This window comes from Pipistrellus kuhlii, unplaced genomic scaffold (assembly GCF_014108245.1).
Source record: "Pipistrellus kuhlii isolate mPipKuh1 unplaced genomic scaffold, mPipKuh1.p scaffold_m20_p_14, whole genome shotgun sequence".
NCBI classification, from domain to species: Eukaryota; Metazoa; Chordata; class Mammalia; order Chiroptera; family Vespertilionidae; genus Pipistrellus; species Pipistrellus kuhlii.
The window spans coordinates 24,985,368-25,011,307 of NW_023425449.1; the positions used below are offsets into that span (position 1 = coordinate 24,985,368).

General features: G+C 41.5%; 1 protein-coding gene and 1 long non-coding RNA gene across 2 annotated transcripts in view; one reads left to right on the forward strand and one right to left on the reverse strand.

Moving 5' to 3' along the window:
* Positions 1-17,604, forward strand: part of LOC118718282 — a 42,483-nt gene extending 24,879 nt beyond the window's left edge. Inside the window, exon 2 of the long non-coding RNA XR_004987745.1 lies at positions 17,238-17,604. This is a non-coding gene — a long non-coding RNA (uncharacterized LOC118718282). The remainder of the gene's footprint in view (positions 1-17,237) is intronic.
* A 3,525-nt stretch (positions 17,605-21,129) lies between these two features.
* PENK (proenkephalin) lies at positions 21,130-25,667 on the reverse strand. Its single transcript, XM_036436967.2, has 4 exons — positions 25,493-25,667; positions 25,340-25,400; positions 24,763-24,903; positions 21,130-22,113 (listed from the first exon to the last, which is right to left on the reverse strand). The coding sequence occupies exons 3-4, from the start codon at positions 24,898-24,900 to the stop codon at positions 21,454-21,456; spliced, it is 798 nt and encodes a 265-aa protein (XP_036292860.1). The 5' UTR covers positions 24,901-24,903; positions 25,340-25,400; positions 25,493-25,667; the 3' UTR covers positions 21,130-21,453.
* Positions 25,668-25,940: the final 273 nt, after the last annotated feature.

Here is a 25,940-nt window from a genome sequence, read left to right on the forward strand (position 1 = left end):
CTACTGCCAAAGTAAGGAACATCTAAACCTATAAGAATTTTTATGAGTTTAATTGAGCCAAACTGACGACAATTGCCAGGAAGCAAAATCTCAGTGGATTGAGAAATGCTCCAGAGAATGGCAGTTTTGCACTTTATTTTATGCATTGCAATCAAAGGAGGAGGCATAAAGGGGTTACATGAATTCCATTGGTGATAGAACACGGAGGCGAGAGAAAGCAAAACGAGGAAACCTCTGAGGCGGGATAAAGAGTAAAACGGACAGATACATACTTCTTATACATTTGTGGGTATAGGATAGTTAACAATCAGCGATTAACATGTTCATAACAATGATGGGATTTGTGGTCTCTGCTCTGGCACAGAGCTGTGCTTTGAAGGGTCTGGAAAAAAAGACATTACTTTGATATTCCAAAGGTATGCTATTGTAGTTGCAAAAACAAAGAAAGAAAGATACAAACAAAAATTCCCACAAACTACAGGCAGACTCAGTTAAGGTAAAGGTTGACCATTGTTAGGGAAAAAATACCATCCTAGGACATCACTACCTGCCTTGAACTGCTTTTAGTTAGAAAGTCTTAATTTCAGACCAGCCTATGTGATACTTTAGGTCTCTGAGTATGTATGTGAGGCCGCCAGGTATGCAGGCCTCCTCTGAGCTTGTCAGGTTTGGTATGTGGCCCCTTTTTCATCCTCGCTACATTGATTCGTCATTATCACCTCAAGTCCATAGCTAACATGACTTTAGCTCTCAAGTTTCTCTTTCCCTGAAGGCTGATAATTAACCTCACCAATTTAAAGTAGTTACCTAGTTCAGTCTGCATGGCTCAGTGTTTGAGCATGGACCAATGAACTAGGAGGTTATGGTTCCATTCCTGATCAGGGCACATTCCTGGTTTGCGGGCTCAATCCCAGTGTGGGGAGTGCAGGAGGCAGTTGATCAATGATTCTATCTCAATATTGATGTTTCTATCTCTTCCTCTCAGAAATCACACACACACACACACACACACACACACACACACACAAAATGGTTCCCTATTTCTTCTAGGTTAAAGCCTGGTCTTTTGGATTGACAAGAAAAAGTTGTGAAGTATCCTAAATTAAATTACAGCAGGTGAGGGTAGAAGGAACAAAGGCTAATCAGTTAACAATCAATGGCATACCCAACAATAGAGTGCTTAGATTTCTGAGTGTATGTTGAAACTTTGAATTAACTTCCAGATGGTTATTTCATAGATTATCTAGACAGAATAGCTGAGTAGCCAACTGCTAGATGCCACAGATCACAGGTGCCTCCACCTCCTGTTTATCCATGAACTTTCTGGACTGTTGGCCACACCAATCCTATAGAACAAACACTTGCTCTTTATGGACTCTGCACCTAATCTAAGAATTAGCCCCACCTGACCTTCTCCCATCCCCTTAGGTATAGCCAATGTAAATTCCTTCCAAACAACTTACATTTTTCTTCCCCAGACTGTTTACATCAAATAGCCCCTTCAGTCCAGCCACTGTGGTTCAATGGTTGAGCATCAACTTATGAATCAGGGTGGGGTTCAATGGTTGAGCATCAACTTATGAATCAGGGGGTCATGGTTCAATTCCTGGTCAGGGCATGTGCAGGTTGCATGCTTGATCCCCAGTGTGGAGTATGTAAGGTAAGGCCAATCAGTGATTCTCATCACTGATGTTTGTATTTATCTCTCCCTCTCACTCTCCCTTCCTCTCTGACATCAATAACACACACACACACACACACACACACACACACACACACACAGCCCCATCAGCCCCCAGGTGGTGGACACTGCTGGTGGTTCAGACGGCATGCTCTAGGACCTGGTCCTTTTTCTAGGTAGCAAATGGCTCAATAAACCCATTCTTTTAGAAAAGCTCTTGTTTTTTGATGAACAAGATAGTCACCTCAAATACTGCACCTTGCCCCGCACCTTTGGGCAGTACCAGGTTATTGAAGGGACCTGGATCCTCTCCTAGTGAGTTTCTCCAGCTGTTGCTGTGGATGCAACTCCCCTTATTATTCTTGTGTGCTGTCACCCATCCTGTCTCCTGCTAGTTTCTCTGCTAGGTTCCAGCCCCCGCTTCTGGGGCCAGGTGACACTTGTCACTCTGCCTCTTGTTGCCCACCAGTGGTTTCTTCATTCACTCTCCTCTCTGAGTAGCTGTAGGCCTTTTCCTCAAAAAGTGGCTATCATGTCCTGCCCTGTAGTGGACCCATCCTCCTTGCATTATCCCAGGCTTCTTCTTTTTCATGCAGAGTCCTCCAGGCTCAATTTTGGGAAGCTCAAAAAAGTGTTATCCCCCCAATTCATGTCTCAATTCATGTCTTCAAAGGCCTATTTTGCAACTCCAAATCCCCAAACTGGATAGACTCTTTTTGTTCTGAGGAAGTAATGTTTTTCTCCTCCTTTGCTTGGGCAATAACCTGGGAGGCATGGGACCTCCCTTCTTGGAATGCTACCTTGAGCAAAGTTTCAGTTGTAGCTGCTGGGATCAGTCAGGCAGTGTCAATGGACCAAAGCTGATGACTCAGAGGGCAGCAGGGAGAATACCCTTCATATTTAACTGTTACCTTTCAGTTGTTACTGGAAAGTGGTATTACAGTGGTATTCCCTTCCTGTGGCCAGAGAAATCAGCGGGTCCAGTTTCCCTGACACTAGTGGGAAGGGAGTGACTCTTGCGATAACTTGAGAAAATGAATTTTCCTAAAACTTGCATGGGAAAATGAATGGTTCTTATTGGTGTGGAATTACATTTCTCAGGTTGTAAAGTCCCATTGTCTTTAAACTAGTTCTGGAAAATGTGTAGCTATATCCAAAAAGTCTGTTCCATGGTGGAATTGAGCCCAGTTCAGTCCATTGGTCCATTGTGTGAGTCCCACATGGCCATGAGCTATGTGGCGGAATGCAGGGGAGTGTGCCCCCTGCAACAGGAGTTAGGCATGAGAAGCAGGAGAGAGAGAGGGAGAGAGAGAGAGAGAGAGAGAGAGAGAATATGAATGAGTGAGAGAGAGAGGCTCCTTTGTTTAGGAGCTTAAATATCATCAAATCTTCCCATGCTTGCAGAGCCCATGCCTATTCTGGCCACTGACTTGTTCCCAGGTGTGACTGACAGCTAGCTAAGCATCTTTCTACATCACCCGGACCTTACTGGGCATGTGTCTATTGTCCAGTCCTTATCCCCAGTGATCTGTGGGGAATGGACTTAGAGAATATTAATTTGCAACTTTCCAGCAAAGTTGTATAAATGGCATGCCTATATTACTTAGTTTTCCTTTTATTCATTTCCTGTTAATAATGACCAGGTTATTATAATGGCATCATTATGAGGAGAGATTACATATAAGGAAAATCCCAGAAGCAACAATATCAAACCCTCATTATGAGGACTTTTGCCCTAGCCCTGGAGCAGGAATGCAGGAGACTAAACATCAAAGGGTAGAAAAGTTTCCAGAGATGATAAGTCCAAACCTAGCTGAGCCTGTCCTCTGTAGAAGAGGAGCTTACCTCCATGAGAACTCCTGCTGTCTCTCTACACCACAGTGTGTGTGTGTGTGTGTGTGTGTGTGTGTGTGTGTGTGTTTCAGTGGCTGGCTGAGAGTCCAGTATCCTTGATCAGGGAGGGGTTGGGATCTGCATCAATGACTATTTAAATTTAAATTTCAATAGACATAAATTAAGTGGAAAATAAAGAGTTCAGTTCTCAGTCTCAGTTGCCACATTTAAAATGCCTGATTACTGCATATGATTGTGGTATCTTATGGGTAACAGAGAAAGAATGGGTTTAGAGCCTTTGAAAGATCTGCCTAATTGTAATAGGGCAGGCTGTTAGGGAAGACTGTAATTGCCTTAAGAAAAGGCTACTTCTGAAATTACGTAATTTTAGCAACAGCAAGGCTTCTTGAGATTTTTCTTCCTGGCATTTTTCTCAGACTTTAGCTCTGTTCTGGTCCCAAGTTTGTTCTTTGACCAAAATTTAGCTTAACTAGATCTTACCCCTATTTGTGACTAGCAAGCATAATGCCTCAGTCTTGCCAGTAATCTTTTTTTTTTTCATTTAAAAATAATATTTTTATGTAAACTTCTTTTAAGAAAGCAATTATTGTGGATAAGAAAAACTAAGAAAGTAAAATAATTATATCCCTAACACTCAAAGTTTACCACTGTTAACACTTTCAAGTGTTATAAATGTAGATGTGTGTATCCTCTCTCTCTCTCTCTCTCTCTCTCTCTCTCTCTCTCTCTCTCTCTCACACACACACACACACACACTATACACATAATTATACCACAAAGTGTTTTGTAACTTAGTTTTTAAATTAACAACCTCCAACTTTTATGTCAAATTTTACATGCAGTCTGTAGTTGAATTTCTCCAGTTGACTTACAAATATCTTTTTCAGCAGTTTATCATGATTGAGATCCAATCCAGAAGCATGCAGTATCTCTGTTGCTTTGTGCTTGAGTCCCTAATAACTAGCACAGTTCCCGTACTGGTGAAGAATCATTAATGCTAGGTATTGCAGCTGACAAAGCCTGACATTTCAAAGTCAACAAAGGGTGGGCTGCCCTGTCCCACCTTGCATTTGGCCCTCTGGATCTGGATGGTGGAGAGGAATGGAGGAAAGCCACTGCCTTGGCCTGGGATTGACACACACTAAGAGGCCTTTGGCCATAACTGGCTATGTGGTCCCCACCTAACAGCAAGGGAGTTGGGAAAATATAGGGAAGCACCTGAAATTGTAGTGATCATGTCCCTGCTATAACCTACTCTGTTTATAAGCTCCTGACAGAGATGCTATCCCCTAGGTTGTCACATCTTTGAATGTTTCTGGTTACTTCTTCCTGGTGCAATTTAGATTGTTCTCCTAATGCATATATTTCTTATAAACTAGAAGTTAGATATAAAAGTTTAAGTGTGCATGGTCTACATTAATATTTAGACAAATGATCAGTAATATATAATCTGCATCACATCAGGAAATTTAAGTATCTGATTAATTTAGATTGTAATACTGAGTTTGCTGGATTAGTGTAACGAGCGTCTGGTTACTTCATTAGACAGCTACATGTTCCCATTTCTGAGTAGTATAATAAATACACATTTAATACATTTAAGACTTACATGATCTTTGTATGAGTCAATAATCTCATTAGGTGTCACTGCATGCCGATTTTCTAATTCAATCATTCCTTCCATATCAGTAGCTAGCCTTCTTTTATAAACATCTGTCTTCATTTGGTTTTCTTGATATGCAGTGAATAGGAACTTAAAAAATAATTTTCTGCCTCTCTTGTTAGTTCTTATAGTTGATCTAATAATCAAATTAGAAGAGAAATATTAACAGAAAAATGGGTCCAAAGTTTATTATATAAATGCATATTTGGGGGTGCAATGAAAATGAGACCCAAGGACAGATTGGGCAGTTGAGGCAGTAATGCCATTCTGGGGCTAAGGAGAAAGGGGGGTTGTGGTTTTGGACTTAACAGGCTGACGGCAACTCACATGGAGATGGAAAAGCAAGGGTTTGGAAAATAACTGTTTCCTGAACCACCTTTAGCAATGGCACACAGAGAGGACTTTGAACAGATGGGCACTGCTAGCTTCCTCCCTGCCTATCACACACTAGTTCATGGTAAGCTCTAATTATCTGAGATGGTCTTATCCTTTCTGGAACAAGCTTTCTATCTAAATTCCTTCCAGGCAGACAGCAGGGAGGTCAAAGGTTTTTCCTTCTTTTGTTCCTTAACAACCAACTTAAAATCAAACCCCAAAAGGCGTATTTTAGTGTGGCCAACTCTTGCCTCCCTTCAAGTGCCCACTGAAAATGCTTACTTATTTCTCTTTCGTTACTGATTTATTTTTTTAAAGTAAGGCATTGGTTTCACAGATGACTCAAAGAGCAGCTGTTTTTAAGCTCTCAATTTCTAGAATAATCTGTCCTGCTGTAGGTACCAGCTCCAGAATGGGCCCTGCCTGCTTCTCTGCTGTCTTTTATTCTCCTCCAATCTTAAGAGTCTCTCCCTCTCCCTCTCCCTCTCCCTCTCCCTCTCCCTCTCCCTCTCCCTCTCCCTCTCCCTCTCCCTCTCCCTCTCCCTCTCCCTCTCCCTCTCTCCTCCAAATATATCAACATATCACCTCCCTTTTATTTTATTTATTTTGGTGTAGTAGGGATTTCTATTTTCTCATCATTGCATGCTGGGTACCAGCAACTATATGATTTGGGCCCCAGCTGGAAATGTTCAGATTAAGATAATCCAAGTGGAGTTAAATAAAGAGACTATTTACAGAGGTGTGAGCAGGGTTTGAGAACACCGTGTGGGAGAATGTAGGATCCAATGGCTGGAAACAGCAGGCAGCTTTGCCACCCCAGGTCTCAGGGGGTGAAGTAGGGAGGATGATCAGAACTGAAGGCAGAGGCAGCATGCAGAGGGCTGCCCTGTGGAATTTGAGACCTTTGGTCTAGGGGCCCAATTGTCCTGTTGAACCCTGAAAGGAAGAAGCTGGAGGTATAAACTAACCCATTGCTTACTCTGATCCTTTGGTGCTTCTGCTCAGTGAAACCCAACAAGCAGCCATAGAGCAATGCATCTCTTCCATTTGAATCCATTTAGGTAACCTCCTGGGACACAGAGGAAAGTGAAAAAGATGGAGAGAAAATGAAAAATATACAACACAGAGGCTGTTCATCAGACAGTCACTCACAAGCCTGTCCAAAACCTGGCCACTTAAGCGGCAAGTGTGGTCCTCTGTTCAAGCTTGACTGTTTCCTCAAAATCACTTCTGAATTCTGGTATACTTTGCTTTGCCTCATTTCCCAACTTCTGGCTCTCCTGCCCTAAAATTAATTAAGCAAGCTTGATTTTGGTCTTGTGACAAGTATTGCCACATTGAATGACTTTTTAAGTAGGCACGACCTAGAAGAACAGACAGTATGTACTGTTTGTTAGAGAAACAAGTAGGCATAACTAGCTTGGCCTGTTTTGACTATTCCTATCAGCCTATCGCTCTGGTTCCCATAACCCAGATTCTTCATTGGTCAAGGGCTCCCACTGATTTCTGTGGGTTATGTTTTTATTCTGATTCTATCATGAGTGGATAGGAAGAGATAACTTCTGGATGAGATACACTTGAGAAGACCAAAGTCTCAGAAACATTGACTTTTCTATCTTTCTTTTCTATTCTTTTAAGAATTTTTACCTACTCACCCCCGCCCATAGATTCCCACCTTTGGAAGCATATTTTCAGTGGAGCCATTACATTAATGGGTGTTTATATGGCAGGTGATGTAGCTCATATTTAACTCTTCTACACATTTTGGGACCATTTTAGTACTTACTTTCTCGCTCTGGACAAGTACACCTTTGTAAGCTTTTAAAGTCAGACAAATATCCAAAACATCTCTTAAGAGATGAGAGACTGGGGTATGGATTGTACAATAATATATAAGCCTCACATCTTTTCAGACTGAATTTCTAGTTTTAATGAACGAGGTGAAAGGTCTACTGTTGACTTGATAGATTAGTTCAACGACTGAGATAAGCTCCAGTTGTTCTTTCAGCTCTTCCTGGGACTTGGGAAGACAGATAGAAATAGGAACCAGGGAAGATTTAAAGCTCATGGTTGGTGCCATCCAGCATCAGATATCTTGTTTTAGGAAGAGCAGTACAAGGACTTGGACAGTATGCTTATGAGTTATGACCACATATTACTTTTGAGATATGTTTGAGGCAAACTAGACATATCCTTGAGGCAAACTAGAGAAGGAGAGGCCTGTGTGGTTTCTACAGCTTTCCCTAGATGTTATTTGTGTTCTCTTTTGCTATTGACATGAACCCTGAATGTGGATTGCGTAGGTTAGAAACAGTAATCTTGGGCAAGTTACCTAACTTCTAGTGCTCTAAATAGGATGACAACATTACCTAACTTATCTGTTAGCTGTGAGAGAAAAGGAAATAATATAGGTGAAGTGTCTGACCTTGTTTGAAACAGGCAAATTTCTGGGGGGAAAAAATTAACAAAGCATCCAGTGAGCTGTGGGACAACTTTAAAGAGACAAATATATAGGTATATTTGAAGTCTCAAAAGGAAGTGGGGGAAGGGGGAACAAAATATAATATTTGAATATATATACTGGCCAAAAATTTTTTAAATCTGGTGAAAACGGTCAATCCATAGTTTCAATGAGTGCAACAAATCACAGACACAAGACAGATGAAGAAACATTCACCAAGGCACAAAATAATCAAATTGCTAAGACCAAGTAATAAAGAAAAATTCTTACAGACAGAGGAAGAAAAAAACATCTTATAAAACAAATGAACTAAGGAATGACAGGATACTTAATGTAAGAAACATAGTTTTGCAGACAGTGAAGCAATATCTTTAAAATAAAGGGAAAAAAAAGAAAAAAATCAAATGAGAATCAAATCCAAGTTAAAATATCTTTTAGAAACAAAGGCAAAATACTATTTCAGATAGTCAAAAGGTAAAAGAATCCATCACCACCAGACTTGCACTACAAGAAATGTAAATTCTTAGAGAACATCTGACATGTAAGAAGAAAATGATAACAAGGGAAGTACACAAAGGAATGAGTACTATGGAAATAAATACTTTTGTGTCTATTTTAAACCATCTTTAAAATATAATTACCATGTAAAGCCAAAAAGAATAACAATATATTGTGGTTGCATTATAGGTAGAAAAAAATGTATGAAAACAATAACATTAAAAGTGAGGAGATGGGTAGTGAAAGGACAATATGTGAAATGATATTGAAAGTAGACTGTGACAAGTAAAAGAAACATCAATAAGCCCTAAAGCAATCACTAAAAATAAAAAACAAAGATGAACTAATAACGGAACAAAGGCAATAAAATACGATAATTAAAAATACTCAGTTAATCCAAAAGTAGGCAGTGAAAGAAGAAAAAGAACAAATGAGACAACTATACAACAACTATTAATATGGCAAATATAAACTTATATAAATAATCACATTGAATGTAATAATCTAACCATTCCAATTAAAAAGAAGAGATTATATTTATATCTGACAAAGTAGATTTTAATGCAAAGTTTATAGTTAGAGAAAAAAGAAGGGCACTACATAATGACAAAGGAAGTAATTCAAAAAGAGGGTATAGCCCTTGTACACATTTATGCTCCCAACAAAGGAGTATCTAAATATATAAAGCAAATCTTGATGGACACAAACGGAAAGATCGACAGTGATACAGTAATAGGAGGGATTTCAACATTGACACCAATAGACTGATCTTCAGGAATAAGGTCAAGAAGTCAATGGTAGCCTTACTTTATCTGATACACTTTATCAGATGAGTTTGATTGCTATCTTCAGAATGTTTGACTCCAACGCAGCAGATGGAACATTTTCTAGGACAGACCACATATGAGGACACAAAACAAGTCTCAATAAATTTAAGGAGATTGAAATCATATCAAGTATTGTCTTTGATCATAAGGGTGTGAAACTGGAAATCAATAATAATAAGAAAAAAAACACCTGAAAAACACACAAAGGCATGGAGGCAAATGCCATGTTACTAAACAATGACTGGGTCAACAATAAGAACAAGAAAGAAATCAAAAGGTACTTTGAAACAAATGAAAATGAGAACACAGCCCCAAATCTATGAAACACAGTGAAAGCAGTCCTAAGAGGGAAATTCATAGCATTACAGGCCTACTTATAGAAATAAAGAAAACTCAAATAAACAACCTAATGTTAACTTAAAGGAATTGGAACAACAACAACAAACAACTTAACCAAAGAGATAAAAGACTTGTACTTGGAAAACTACAGGATTTTGAAAAAAGAGATAGAGGAAGCTATAAACAAGTGGAAGAATATATTGTGTTCATGGATTGTTATAAACAACTACATTAAAATGGGCCAAAGTAATCTAAATATTCAATGCAATCTCTATTAAAATACCAACAGCATGTTTCACAGACCTAAAACAAATACTCCAAAAAATCATATGGAATAAAAAAAAAAACAACACTGAAAAGCCTCAGCATTCTTGAAAAATAAGAACAAAGTTGGAGGTATCATAATACCTGATATCAAACTATACTACAAAGCCATTATAACCCAAACAACTTGGTACTGGCATACATGTAGTCATATAGATCAATGGAACAGAATAGAAAGCCTAGAAATCAACCCATACCTATAAGGTCAATTAATATTTGACAGAGGAGATTAGAACATGCAATGGGAAAAAGATAGTCTCTTCAATAAATGGCATTGAGAAAATTGTACAGGTACCTGCAACAAAAAAAAAAAAAAATGCAATTAAACCACCAACTTACACCATACACAAGAATAAATTCAAAATGGACTTATATATAAGTTGTGAAACCATAAAAATCCTAGAAGAAAGCATAGACAGTAAAATCTCAGACATCTCTCAGAGCAATAATTTTGTTGATATGTCTCCTAGTGCAAGAAAAATAAAAGAAAAATAAATAAATGGGACTACATTAAACTAAAAATCTTCATCACAGCAAAAGAAATCATCAACAAAATGAAAAGGGAACCCACTGTATGGGAGAACATACCTCTGATAAGGAACTAATCTCCAAAATATATAAAGAACTTATATAACTCAACACCAGAGAGACAAGCAATCCCTTTAAAAAATGGTCAAAGGACCTGAATAGACACTTCTTCAAAAAGGGTGTACAGATGAGACATATGAAGAAATGCTCAGTGTTACTAACCATCAGAGAGATGCAAATTGAAACCACAATGAAATATCATCTCACACTTATCAGAATGGTATCATCAATAAATCAACAAACAAGTGCTGGGGAGGATGTAGAGGAAAGGGAACCTCAATGTACTGTTGGTGGGAATGCAAACTGGTACAACCACTGTGGAATATAGTATGGAGTTTCCTCAATAATTAAAATGGAATTGTCTTTTGACACACTGATCCCACTTCTGGGAATATATCCTAAGAATACTGAAATACCAATTTGAAAGAATATACGCACCCCTATGCTCATAGTAGCATTATTTACAATAGCCAGGATCTGGAAACAGCCCAAGTGCCTATTATTAGGTGAGTGGATAAAAAAACAAACTGTGGTACATTTTACACAGTAGAATATTATGTGGCTATCAAAAGAAGAAACTCTTACCCTTTACAACAGTATAAATGCATCTGGAGATTATTATGCTAAGTGAAATAAGACAGTCAGAGAAAGACAAATATCAGGTCATCTCACTTACATGTGAAAATCTAATGAACAAAATTAAATCACCACTAAAAATAAAAGTAGTAAAACCAACAAACAAAACCAAGCCGGAGGAAATCAGACTAATTTTGAGCTGAATAAAAATGACAACATGACATCACATTTTGCAATGCAGACAAAACAGTGTTTTGAAGGTAATGTAAATAATTTTGGCAAAATAAAACATCCACCCCACTTAAAAAGTTTCAGCAAATTCATACTATAAGGAAAGTTTCAATATGATAAAGTGCAATTATGTAAAATCTATACCTAACATCATACTAATGCTGAAAAACTATATACTTTCCCTCTAAGATATGGATAAAGGTAAGGCTGTCTATTGCAATTTCTTAGAGGTTGTAGCTCATGTGATAAAGCAAGGATGGGGGAGGAAGAAATATTACCGTTTGATATGAGCTTATCACCTTGTGTGGGAATATCTCTCCTTGATTCACACCCAGTAAGTGTTCCTTTGTCTCTGCTCAAAGTGTGATTGATGCGTGCTGTGTGACACCTGGCCAACCCCATTGCACCATCTGTCCTCTAGGGGAGGCGACAGAGTTCCCTCCATTGCCACAGGAGAAGAATGAAAGTAGGTGAATTACCTTATGCTGGCCTGGTGCCTGCTATTGAAGCTGATCTTGCCCTGTATCTGATACAGAAGTACAAAGGGCAGAAGTGTTTAGAGCAGTGATATTCAACCAGTGTGCAGAGCGCGGTACAATGGTGTGCCCATTGTACCACCATTGGTGGTATAATTCTCATTGACCACGAGAATTTTTAAAATATGCAATGCCTGGCTATTTAGTCAGGGGCATTGACCTCTTTTTCCTTAGGTTGTCAAATTTAAAAAAATGACAACAGCCTATACATCAATAGCTATCTGGTGTGAATGAATCAAAATTATACGTAAATTTTTTTTGACAGATTGGCAAAAATATATGTTTTTGGTGTGCTTTAGAATTTTATAACTAGTTTGTGTGCCATGAGATGAAAAAGTTAAAATCACTGGTTTAGAATCCTCCCCTAGGATTGTGCAGTACTCTGATTGACAACAACTACACACACACACACACACACACACACACACACTTTTTATATAGTGTAGGGTATATAGTGCATATATTGTTATAAGAATGTTTACTGCAGCATGGTTTGTAGTGTGAAAATTTTAGTTACTAATGGAGTTTTTTATTTTATTTTATTTTATATAAATCAAAACATTCATGGTATGGTATATAATACCACCCAGTAGTTAAAGAGCATCAGGCAGATTTTTGTGTTAATGCTGAAATAGTGCCAACAAACATTAAGTGAAAAAAAGGGTAGCAGGATAATATGTGTAGAATTGTTTTATGCATGTTAACAATAAAAATAAAACTATGTGTGTTCATGAATGCATGTGTGTATATCCATTCATGAAAAGAATATTCTTGGGGTAAACACCAAACTTTTTTTTTAACTGTGGAAAATGGGAGATGAAAAGAGGAATTTCACTTTTAACACTGTACAGTTCTTCATTTGTTTGAATTTTTGCATGAAGAACAAGTACTATGGCACTTAGCACTTTCCCGAATTACCATCTTTGTTGTTTATTGCTTCTTTCTACATCTTTGAATTTATGTTTTAAGAAAGCAGAGAATTGGGGGACCTTTCATTTTCTATAGCTCCTGAGCCTAGAATAGTCCACATGGACTCTAAGAACAACATAAATAAACAAACAACATGGAATAGACTCATAGACTCAAAGGACAGAATGAGGTTTTCTAGGTGTGGGAGGTCTTGGGTGGGGCTTGGGTGAAAAGATAAAGGGATTAAGAAGTACAAATTGGGCCGAAACCAGTTTGGCTCAGTGGTAGAGCATCGGTCTGTGGACTGAAAGGTCCCAGGTTTGATTCCGGTCAAGGGCATGTACCTTGGTTGCGGGCACATCCTTGGTAGGGGATGTGCAAGAGGCAGCTGGTTGGTGTTTCTCTCTCGTCGACCTTTCTAGCTCTCTATCTCTCTCCCTTCCTCTCTGTATAAAATCAATAAAATATATTAAAAAAATAATAAAATAAAATTGATATATAAAAAATATATCAATATTTTTAAAAAAAGAAGTACAAATTGGGAGATCAACCAAAGGACTTATGTGCATACATATGAGCCTAACTAGTGGTCAAGGACAATAGGGGGTTGGGGGCATGAGTGGGGAAGGGTGGGGGATTGGAATGGGGGGTTGAGGACAAATATGTGATACCTTAACCAATAAAGAAATTAAAAAAAAAAGAAGTACAAATTGGTAGTTACAAAATACTCATGGGATTTAAAGTACAGCTTAGGGAATATAGTCAATACTATTGTAATAACTATGTATGGGTGCCAGGTGGTTACTGGAAATATAGGGGGGAGGGAGTACTTTGTGAAGTATATCATTGTCTGACCACTATGTTGTACATCTGAAACGAATCCTAATAAAAGGGTAATATGCAAATTAACCATCACTCCACAACAAATATGGCTGCGCCCATAGCCACAAAGATGGCAGCATGGGCCGGAGCCACGGATCTGGTGGAGCAGGAGGAACGCTTGGCAGTGTCGCTCCACTGCACTCCTGCATGCCCAGGCCCACTGCTGAGGGAGAGTGCAGTGGGGAGACATGCTGAGAGTGAGTGAGGTTCCTTGTCTGAGGGTTCCAAATCTGCCATTGGTTCCTCTAACAACTGATTCCCCTCCTCACAGGTATCCTCCATGCAAAAGCCAGTCTGTGCAAATATGTCATGTCCTTATGGGTGAATCCTAAACCAAATGGGTGTCACATTTGGGCACCCTAATTAATTCCTGTTAGAAAAAAGGACCTGGGAGAAGGGATTTAGGAATCATGAAGCCATTGTGACCTGCTTGGTCTCTGTAACTGCTGTCAAACACAGGCAGTCTGAGACCCTCCCAAACACCACCTGAGCTAAACCCGAGAACCGAGATATTTTTAAGGCCCAAAGCTGACGGGGGTCAGGGGACAGGAGAGCAAAACAAGCAAAACAGCCAACTCAACCAAAGACGCAGGAGCCTAAGATAACGCAGAGAAATGTCCTGGCCACGGATTCTCTCCCGCAGACGTGGTGCCCACACCCAGCTGGGGGAGGGGGTGTGCACCTGCAGAATTTAAGGCCACCAGCAGGAGGGAAAGTGAAAGAATGTCTAAGGATTTTTTGTACATGACCCACAGTGGAGAAGCAGAGTCAGATCCAAGAAGCGAAGTCTTACCTTGGCGCTGGGGTGTTTAAAAGTGTCTAAAAATAGCAGTTCCATCCCCTGGAGCACTTCCTGTGTCCAAAGAGCTAGAGCCGCAAACCTTGGCCTAGCTCGGTGCTTCTGGAAGTTGCTGGCTCTGCCTTCTCCAGAGTGATGGAGAAAGGCTGAGAGGAGAGGCGGATATGGTGGCTCCTGTGGTCCAAATCCTGTCGTCATCTCTGTTACCTAGCCTCTGCGCCCTCCAGGACAGCCTCAGTACAGTGCAGAGGAGGCTTGGAGAGGGTAATGGTGAGGAGAACGCTTCTGATTCTAGATACCACTGAAACTGCTCTCAAGAGCCTTCCTAGGGCTGGCAGGAAAGCAATGAGGGAAGAAGAATGTCTTAAAGAATTTTTTTTTTCCTCTTCAGCAAAATGTGAATATTACATAAATCACAGACTTTGTGAGAATTAATTGAAATAAAATCCCAGAAATTGTATAACTGTCAGGCTGAAGTGGATAGGTTGGTTGAGTGTGAACGTGGTTCTGTGTATGGAAAGGTTGCAGGTTCGATTCCAGGTCAGGGAACATACCTGGGTTTCAAATTGGATCCCTGGTCAGGGCTTCTAAGGAAGGCAACTGAAGGGATGTTTTTTACATTGATGTTTCTCTTTATATATCCATTACATTGATGTTTCTCTTTATATATCCCATCCACTCTCCCTAAAAATCAATGGAAAAATAAATTTAAAAAGTGGTGATGGGGGTGGGGGGGGCTAACCGGTTTGGCTTAGTGTATAGAGCAAGAACATCGGCCTGTAGACTGAAAGGTCCCAGGTTTGATTCTGGTCAAGGGCATGTACCCTGGTTGCAGGCACATCCGCAGTTGGGGGTGTGCAGGAGGCAGCTGATTGATGTTTCTCTCTCTCTCATTGATGTTTCTAAATCTCTATTTCTCTCCCTTCCTCTCCATGAAAAAAAAAATCAATAAGATATATTTAGGAAAAAAAAAAAGATAGGGTAAAAGAGGTTGAATGTGTACTGTATAATTTAAAGTGTGTAAAATATAACTTTTAAATAATATATTTTATTGATTAAAAATAAAATTAAGAGCCGAGACCGGTTTGGCTCAATGGATAGAGCATCGGCTTGGGGATTGAAGGGTCCTGGGTTTGATTCTGGTCAAGGTCATGTACCTTGGTTGCGGGCATATCCCCAGTAGGAGGTGTGCAAGAGGCAGCTGATCGATGACTCTTTCTCATCGATGTTTCTAACTCTCTATCTCTCTCTTCCTCTCGGTATAAAATCAATAAAATATATTAAAAAATAATAAAATAAAATTAAGAAACCTATGAGTTCCCTTAGAAATGGTCTGTCTTCCTCCCCTTGCTGAGGATGGTCCCTCGAGGACCTGCTAGTTCTACTAATCTCAGGAGCCACAAGAAGACCCAGTAGACCAAAAGGCACCTGTTGGGTAGGACTGCTCTACCAAATGCCATATCGGCTTTTCTGAGCATAAAAGAGCATGGTAGGAACAGCATAAAGCCAGTGCTGGCTAGCCATGTCATGGAGTCAGTCTATGGGCAGGGTCACCAATAGGTTTGTATGGACTATAATTGATGCCCAAGGGTATTTTATAGTTTAGAAAAACTTCTGCATTTCTTTCATGGCTTAAGACCATTTACCACAGAGCAGAAGATAGTTCATAGGTATGACTTGAAAAATACATTTGAAAAGCAAAAGAGAAACTAAGGATATCCAAATGGTAATAAGCATGTAAAAGGAGGCTTGATCTCATTAGTAATTGGAGACGTGTAAATTAAAACAGGATGGCTACAATTAGGAAAGATTGACAATCAAAGGATTGGTGGGTCATACGAGGTGGTTAGGAGGACAAACCCTTTAAAAGCTGTTTGATGTTATAAACTGGGGTTGAGCACATTCGCACTCTATGAACTGGCAAATCTACTCCTACTTAATACACCCAAGAGAAATGCATCACATGTGATGAGACATGTGGTTGAGAATGTTTATAGCAGTAGTATTTGCAATAGCCCCAAAGAAAACAACCTGAGAATGGAACTTGCAGTCTTTTTATACAATGGACTACTATATGGCAATAATAATAAGAGATCACAGCTATGTGCAACAGCATGGATGAATCTCATAAGTATAATGTTGAAACAAATAAAGTAAGTTTATTTTTATAGAAAAATTTAAATCAGGCAAATTAATCTATGGTCATAGAAGTCAGGAGAGTTGTTACATTTGGGGAGAAGAGAAAGCTAGTTATTTGGAGTGGGCATGAGTGGGTCTGGTGATGTTTTATTTCTTGACTGGGATGGTGGTTCCTAGGTATGTTTGCTTCACAGCAATTGAGTGAGATGTACATTTATGATTTGTGCACACCTCTGTAGATATTTTATGCTTGATTAATAAAAGATAAGGGAAAAAGTATCAGCACTTGGCATTGATGGGTATGTTTGAACTATTGCTAAGCTCTCTCTGCTGATGTGATTTTTGCACCTCCTCTCTGTAGAGACACATGTTCCCAGTCAATAATATAACTGCATGCTTTTTGATGTTTGTTTTTAATTTTCTAAGCAATGTGTGAGCATTTTAAGTTCTATTTATTGTATTTTTATTATAAAATGTGATATATATATATATATTCTATATATATATATATATATATATATATATATATATATATATATATATATATATTTCCAGGTAATACAAGACGTTTTGAAGGCTGCAAAATGATGGCAGATGCTTAATGCATTCTCTCTCAGAAGAATGAGGAGTGAGGACATTTGTTCGATATGGCAGACACTGAGGTTGACACACGGCAGCCTGTCTTGTCATTGACCTGCTCTCAACCTCGAATCATTTTCTATCACATTTAGATGAAAATCCAAAGCTTCTTTCACACCTACACGAGGTCATAAATCTTTGTTCCTCCTATTATCCACATGTTTTCCCTTTGAGCATTGTTCCCTCCGTCTGGAATGCTTTCCCACCAGATATTCATGTAGCTGGCTCCTTAATTTGTTGAATGAATGAATTGATTCATGTGGGAAGCTATGTACATTTCAAGGAAAAAAAACCACCCCATAAATATTCACAGTATTCAAAATTTCAAAGTATACACAGTTGTGTACCCCTCTTCGGTATTCTGAGAAGAAACATCTGTAAGCTCAAGGCTCAGACTCTTCACGTCTTTTTTGTGTGTGATATTTTCATTACATGGGTTTTACATGTTTGCAGTAGAAAACAGAAAAAAGTATTAACAGAAAAATGCAGTTTCTGCCTCATGGGACACAATCAGGAGAAGAGGAAACACTCTCCTTGGGTCTTCTCATGCTCTGACCAGGACTGAGACACATAGGTTGTATCTCAGCCTTGAAAGACCCGGGTGAGATAGCACCTGGTCCCTGTGAGGCCAAGGGGGAGACACGAGGGTGGAGGAAAGATCGAGACCTACATGTAAGAACTGGGACACTGAGGAACAGCTGTATCTAACCCTGTAACTGCCAACTGTATGCTACCCGAGGTTTAAGCTTCCTGTATATGTTAACACATTTCCTTGCTACAACAACCTAAGAGGGCCCAGATGAGAAAAGTGTGTCAAGGACAGCTTCAGATCACACAGCTGGCCCCAGAGTTCACACACAGTTCACAGAGTTATGAACTCTTCGAAGGAACCCATCCCAGGACTCAAGCTTGAAGGTGGAGTTAGGGAAGCCCAAATGAGTAGAATTGAAATTAGGGGCCAAGGACTAGGAAAGGTCCAGAATGGAGCAGCAGTGCTCCCTGCAGTTAGGTTGATCTCTATTCCAATCAGCATGCACAGTGTTTTCTGGAGGACCACTCAAGTGTATGTAGGCTTAGAATCCATCTTACTTTGGACACCAGTCCCTCTACCCATAAGCCCCAGCCAGGCTAGTTCTAATCCTAGTCCTCCCAAGTTTATGGAACCTAGAACACCTGTGCTGAGCATGTGCTATCACAGTCAGAGCCCAGTGACACTTAGGTGAATGTCCCTCAGAATTTAAATAGGAAATTCTTGGAAATCAGAGCCTTTAGAGTTAAAGGGGCAAACACTGTAATGATGGCATTTCGGATAGAAGGGTGGGCAACATGGGAGATGTTTAGGAGCACAGGAAAGCCTACACAGCCCCTTAGAGTCTTACTTTGTGGGACAACCGCTGGTACTTACTGTAAAGGTCTGCCTGGTGCTGAGGATTTGCTTCCCTTGGTGATTCCAGCAGGAGCAGGCAGCATCATAATCACCTACAGAGAAGCAGCCATCGTGTCCCATCCTCCCTTTTCCTCTCTGTGTCCTCTCTCTCTTGTTTCCCTGCCCCCTTCCTCTGTTCCTTCCCCCTCCTAAACATTTGTGGCACATCTCTAGGCTTCTATTTTTCACCAGGGACTCCGGGGGTGGGGAAGTACAATGGTAAGTAGCCTGTCCCACCCGGCCATTGCTGTGCCCTGAGCAGGGATGACAGATGGGAAATAGAGGGACAGACAATCATCTGTGTTTTAGCTGAATCTGCCCAGCTAACTCAAAATAGAAAAGCAAGGGCTCCTGTGTAAACAACGGTGCTGGATTTGAAAAAGAATGCATTCATTGGAGTGTGAAATTGTGTTTCCTCAAACGTGTTGTATGAACACTCATTGTATTATTGTAAAACAATTTTATCATTAACTTATCAAGAGAGGACAGGGCATTTTACTTTTACTGTCTCCAATAAGGTTCTTGTTTGCAGGGTTTAGGAATCCTTTGTCTTAGGGGAGAGAATTAAGTGACAGTTTTTTGTTTTTGTTTTTTTCCAAAAGACTATCCCCATGTCTCTCAAATCTGATCTGCAGATGGATTTTGTCTGGTCCACGCTGTTTTATTTTTTACTTTTAGCATTTTACTTATTTATTTATTATTAAATTATTTTTAATTGCAGTTGAGAAATATTATGTTGGTTTCAAGTGTATAACATAGCGATTAGTCATTTATATACCTGATGATGAAGTGGTCACCCCAATAAGTCTAGAACCCCTCTGGCACCATACACAGTTATTACAATATTATTGACTATATTCCCTATGCTGTACTTTATATCCCATGACTGTTTTTATAAATGGCAACTTGTATTGCTCTTCTCAATCCCGTTCACCTTTTTCACCCACAACACTGTTTTAAATGGAATCTATGGGCAGTATTAAAACCTTGGGATTTTATCATGAAAATCTAGGTTTTAGGTTTCTCTGGAAAAAGTCTGGCAACAAGGGGCTGGCATTTCCAAGGAAAACAATTGGCCAAGGCTGAATAGAGATCTCATATTGCTTATGTGTCTCCAACCCATATGTCCTCATGCTCCTGACGCTGATCTCCAAGGGTCAGCTGCCGGTTGTCACCTTCTTCCCGGTTTGCTTCGAACACTCACATTATATGCGCCTCTTGTTCTAAAGGAGGGTTCTGGCCTGGAAGGAAAACTTGGTTTGCTAAGGATCAGGAAGAGAGGAGTTGGTGGGGCTTTGTGAATGGGGGACCCTTGCACTGATTAGGAGAAGTTAGGTCTTCCAATAGCACATGGCCACGTGGAGTCCTGGCCAGGTTGGGCTGCCCAGCACAGCGGAGCTGCCTCTTCAGAATGGAGCAGGTGGGCTTGCAGGGCTGCACTGCAGAGCAGAGACTCTGCCTCTGTTTTTCTCTGCTGCTAAACCCTGATTTTTTGGGAAAGACCACAAAGGAGAGGATGGGTAGGGCCCTGGATAAAAGACTTAGAGGTTAGTTTAGCTGTAGGTAATTTCCATTAGAAAGGGGGGAAATGTTATATATATTTTTTGTACCTGAATGTTGTTCTCTGTGGTTTAATTCATATGAAAAACTCATAAGCTCTTTGTATGATGACAATCTGCCGTAGAAAACATCCATAATACCTTTCCCAGGGACCCTTCACTAAATATCTTCATTCATTACTTTATTCATTCAGCAGATATTGGAGCACCCACTGTGGTTGTGGTGGAGGGGTAAATAATAGTGAACGATATAGGGTTTGTAGTTTTTCCAATTCTTGGTAGTGATGTGGATGAGCAATAGGAAATTAGAGCGAGAAAAACATTGCTTGGGAGCAAGGAGTTTGGGCTGTTAATTCTCTTTCTATCCTTCAACCGCTGGGGAAGCTTGCACCAACTACTAAACCTTTCTGGTCTCCACTGTCATTCAAATGGGGCTAAATTATCCTTAATTTTTTTTTTAATTAACTTCTAAAATACTTTGCTGAAGAAGAGACATACACATCTGGATGTTAATGCAGATTTTCTTATATATGAGGGCTTAGCTAGTTTCTTTTTTTTAGGCTTTGGTTTTCTTCACGCATCCGGTTTCTAGAAATGAGAGTGGAAATACATTTTATTTTGCTCTAATGTGTTTACTCCTCTAAGATCACATACCTAAGAAATTAAATGAAGACTGTTTTGCAGCCCCCCCATGCAGGAAGAGAAGGAGGCCAGTGATGACCGCCGAAAGCAGATGGTTTCACTGCCTTCGTGTTTAAGATTTGCTGTTGGAACCCAAAGGTGAATGAAGACCTTGGAGAGGAAGAGACTTGCAAGCATGTTATGCATTCAGGGTAACGGGTTTATTATATCCACAAACAAGTAAGCATTTATTGGTGCTTTGTCAAAAATAACGGACAAGGTGACAAAAGACTCTCTTGGCACGAAAACAAGACAGCTGCAACACACCAGTACTGAGCTTACAGACTCTCAAACGATCACAGCACCTGAAGAGAGCTTTCAGGTCGTGCAGTTATTCAGACAACCAAGTCAGCCATACAACGCAAGCAACACATGGCAATAGAACACGATTAGCAAGGCAGTGTCACTGGGGGATAGAGGAAGGCTTGCTTGCTTGGGGCCTGGGGTCGCAGATGGGAAAGGGTAATTAAAACCTCATAAACCCTCCATATCGTTTCTCCATGTCAGGAGCTTCTTTGGAGTAACTCTCCCCTTCTTCGTTTGGGGGCAGAGAGTCGGCGAAGCGCTTCAGGAAGCCCCCGTACCTCTTCTGGTAGTCCATCCACCACTCGGGGCGGCCCACTCTTCTCATGAAGCCCCCGTATCGCTTCTGCAGCTCCTTGGCTTCCTCTTCCAGCTGGGGGCTTCTCTTCAAGCCTCTCATGAAGCCCCCGTACCTCTTGCTCACTTCTTCATCACCGGCCTCTTGGTGGGGGCTGCTCTCGCGGTGGTCCCCGGTGCCCAGCAGCTCCTTCAGGGGGTCCAAGGCATTGCCCAGGGCCTCATCCTCGCCTGCATCCTTCTTCATGAAGCCTCCGTATCTCTTGGCCGGGGTCTCACCTCCGTTGGCCTCCTCTTCTGGCTCCGGAGGAGAAAGCTCGTCGGCTTTTTTCATGAAGCCCCCATACCTTTTCATGAAGCCTCCGTACTTCTTGGCTAGCAAGTGGCTCTCGGCGGGCCGGCTGCTCTCTCTGAGGGCGCTGGTGCCCTCTGGAGGGAGCTCCAGCGTGGACAGCTGCAGCAGCTCCTTGCAGGCGTCCCAGGTGTTGAGGGAGGGCAGCTTGCCCTCACATTCTAGGGTGCAAGCCTGGGGAGAAGAATTCCATTTGAGAACAGAAAGAGGCTTTTCTGGTTCTGTGAGGCACACAGGTTTGCGTGGGCCACAATATGTTTACTTTGAGATGAGCACTCTTATGATACTCTCCATTTTCTTATTAAAACTTTATCATACCCAACAGTTAAATCAAAGGGAAATGGATTTAGAAAAGTTGTGGAGAATTAATTGAAACAAATGAGAAATTTTCTTTGAATTTTAACAATACTGCAAAGGGTTTGTTCCCCCTCTCCCCCACCTAATTTTAACCTAGATTGATTGCCTGCACAATTTAATTTCATGGGATAACACGTCACTAATGATTTTATTTCATTTGAGCTTCTCCTAATCAAAAAGGAGAAATTTCTGTTTATCTAATTAGGGACATTATTAGAAAATTCCTTCTATCTTCTTGTCTTACATAAAATCAATACCAATGACATGAGGTTTGTTTACTTTCTTTTGTTAATAGTTTACCTGCAGTGGTATCCAATATTCCTGCAAACATTTTCAGTCTTAGAAAAATAACCAATCTCAAAATAGGTTTGAAAAAAGACTTTCTAAAAATTCAATTTAAATCCTATGAATTATTTGGATTATGACATACTGATTTGTCTTTCTTCCCCCTGAATTGATTAGAACTGAGTTAATCATCTTGAACTAAATATTTGTAGTTATGAGATTCCAAATGAAATTATGCACATGCTAATTATTTATTCATATTACTTTTAACATTTAGTTGCTAATGTATAGAAAAAGGTGTATTAGTGCAACAAAATTCTTTAGGATACATATTTAATCAACTTTTAATGACTATTTTGTGTCTAATAAAATTTTTTAAAAATATTAATAAAACCTAAACATGTTCTGATTAAAGTGATCCTGTTTATTTTTATATCTGATTAGAAATCAAAAATCTTATTAAGATGTTCAGATGTCAATATTTTCATTCTAAAAGATAATTTAAATGATTTCTTTACCAAAAATTAATGCTGAATATTTTATACACTATTACCAAAATTCTTTTTAATGTGAGGATTTCTTAAAAAAAAATAATGATAATCAGAATAGCAGATTCATATTTTAAAAAGTAATGTAAATTTATTTGCTCCTATATATGTCTATGCAATTTTTATTACTTTATCACACTCTGTGTTCTATGGTCAAGGTCATATTAGATGATAAATTCAATTTGGACATCAATCATAACATGCCTAAGAATTTTTGCATCTGCCACAGAACCAAGCACGAGTGTCTTTCACGTGGTAGAAGGGCAATAAGTGTCTGTTATATTGATTTTACTACATGGTGTTGGTTAGGAAATCTCATTTCTCATATGTGTTTTTGCATCCAAGGTAAAACTCCATTACCACTGTAATTCTAACAACATAGTCATTGACAAAGCCTTTCATCAGAGATAAAATAACAACCCAAAATGTAAGCTCCCATACAAATCAGTTAAACCAAAAAACAATTAGAAGAAAAAAAGGTGGGTGAAATTGTTTTTACCCCTATTTAAGAGGCAATAATTTTCATTGTGGTTTAAGTTTAATGCCTCACAATGTATCTCCTCTTTACGGTCATGTTAGCACATGCACATATCAAAGGAAGCGAAACAAACTTTTCACCTGAACTAGAAGCCTTGTATTTTGTGGAATATTTCCCTGAGATTTTTGTCCCTATTGTATGCATCTACGTAGTAAAATGTCTTCGAGGCTCCAGGGAGGAGCTTGACTCCTCAGATGAATACATGAGTCTCTACTGAGCTGTTAAAATCGTCACAGAATTTCAACAAATTGAGGAGTGCAAATGGATCTTGAGGGAGGTGGTTAAAATGAAGCTGCCCGGGTCCCAAATCTGGAGATTTGGATCCATAGAGCATCGTGGTGATTCAAGAGCACCTGGACTCTGATTAGAATAAGAGCTCATTTGTCCTCAGCTCCTCCCTCTCCTCCTTCCGCCCCCCCCCCCCCCCCCAGGCCCAAGGCCCAGTGGAGTCCTTATCTTTTCCTTGTTGCCATCTCTCTGGACACTGGACGCCCCGCCTGTGCCTTTTTCATAGGCACATCAAACTGTTGTCTTAGTACGTTTTACAAAAGCACATTCAAGACATGACAGGAGTTGAATTCCACCATCACTTGCACGTGAGACTGTCGCCAATTTCTTTCTCTTCTATGCTCTCCCCTCCCTTCCCCTGAGCTCTTGGAGGGTGAAGAGCTTGAGGGAGCCCAGGTTAAGTGGGCTAGAAAAATGAAATACGTAAAAAAGGCGACAAAAACGCCACTAATAAAAAAAAATGACATTACCTGCAGGCAGGATGAGAGGATGGTGGTGTGTGGAAGGGTCCCTTAGTGGGATGGTAGGAGTTGGGGTGACTGTGCATCTTCCTGGGGACAGGTGAGGTGACAACGCAGTGCTCTCCAAGGTGCTGAAGAGAGCACATTGGGACTCCCATATCCCCAGGTTACCGGTCCCTAGGGTAGCCATGGGTCTCCAAAGCTGAGAGGTAGAGCGGGACCTGGGTCTGCGTTCAGGGGAACAGTCGGGATACCGAAGTCACCAGAGACCGTGATCAATTGCCATCAGAGGACGCACGGTGCGCGGTGGCCGCTACCGGCTCACCCACCGCTAACTCTCACTCACCAGCGGGTCGATGTCGGCGGGGCGCGCCAGGAGGTAGCTGCACGTGGCACAGTCCTGGCTGCATTCCGCCCGCACGGTGGCCAGGAGCCCGGGGCTGAGCGCCAGCAGCCAGGTGCAGAGTGTCAGGAACCGCGCCATGGGCTGCGGGGGGGAGAGAGAGAGGGACGCGAACTCCGAGCCTGCCCGAAAGCAAGCAGTTCCCTGGGAGAGACCCTCGCCGGGACAGTCCCAGCCGCGAGTGTGCGGGACTAGGGAGTTTGGAGAGGCCCCGGGTCATCTCAGATGACCTCCCGGTGCCCAGATTGGCACGGTCGCCCCGAGCCCGCCTGGGGCTAAGCTGAGCACTTGGCTGTCTCTCTGGGCGCATGCAACCCCGGACAAGATCCAGCAGGGAAGAACCAAGACCAAGTGCTTGAAAGCGGGAGCCCGGGGAGGCATGACATTGACCCGGGGGGTCACACACAGGAAGACAGGTGGGAACCCCATGCAAAGAGACGCTGCGGAATACAACCCAGCGGGCAGGCAGGCGGCCCCAGGGGCGCGCGGCCAAGGAGCGCTCGGGGCCAAGTGCACTCACGTGGATGCTGTTCAGATGGCGCAGCCGGGTCGGAGAGAGAAGCGGAGTCCCAGCCAGGACACTGGAAGGGAGAGGAAAAGGCAGGTGTCAGGGGCAGGGGTCGTGGGGGCTGGGGGAGAAGCGGCCGGGGGCGCGGGCAGGCTCGGGTCTCACCGTCTCGGTGGTGGTCGGGGTCGCCTCGGGGCCGCGGGCTGGACTGCAGGTCTCGGAGCTCCGGCCTCGCCTCCCCTCGCTGTGCCCGGGCTGGCGGCGGCCGCTGCCACTTTATAATTCGCCCCCAACCGAGGGGGGTGAGCGCGCCCCAATCGCCGGAGGGCTGCCGCTGACGCAGGCCCTGCGCCGCCCCCGCCGCCGCCCCCGGCGCGGGAGGGGGCCGTCCCGGCGGGAGGGAGGGAGGGATCCCCCGAGGGGAGGGGGCGGTGCGGGAGGGCGCCTGCTGCTCCCCGCACAGCCCGATGACCAACTAAGGTAGTCATTAGGAAATTTGGGAAGACAGTTGGGATGAGACAGTCTCCCTTCGCAAGGACGGGCACTGGGATTGCACTCCCGGGGGTGCGGGCTCCAAAGGGAGCACCGAGGTGGGGCGTTAGGAATGGCAGAA

Bases quoted from the DNA above. Each gene is read 5' to 3' on its own strand.
- PENK (XM_036436967.2), bottom strand. From the start codon at position 24,900: ATGGCGCGGTTCCTGACACTCTGCACCTGGCTGCTGGCGCTCAGCCCC. The intron at 22,114-24,762 runs GTGAGTGAGAGT...TCTTCTCCCCAG, and splicing joins CCGCCGACATCGACCCGCTG to GCTTGCACCCTAGAATGTGA.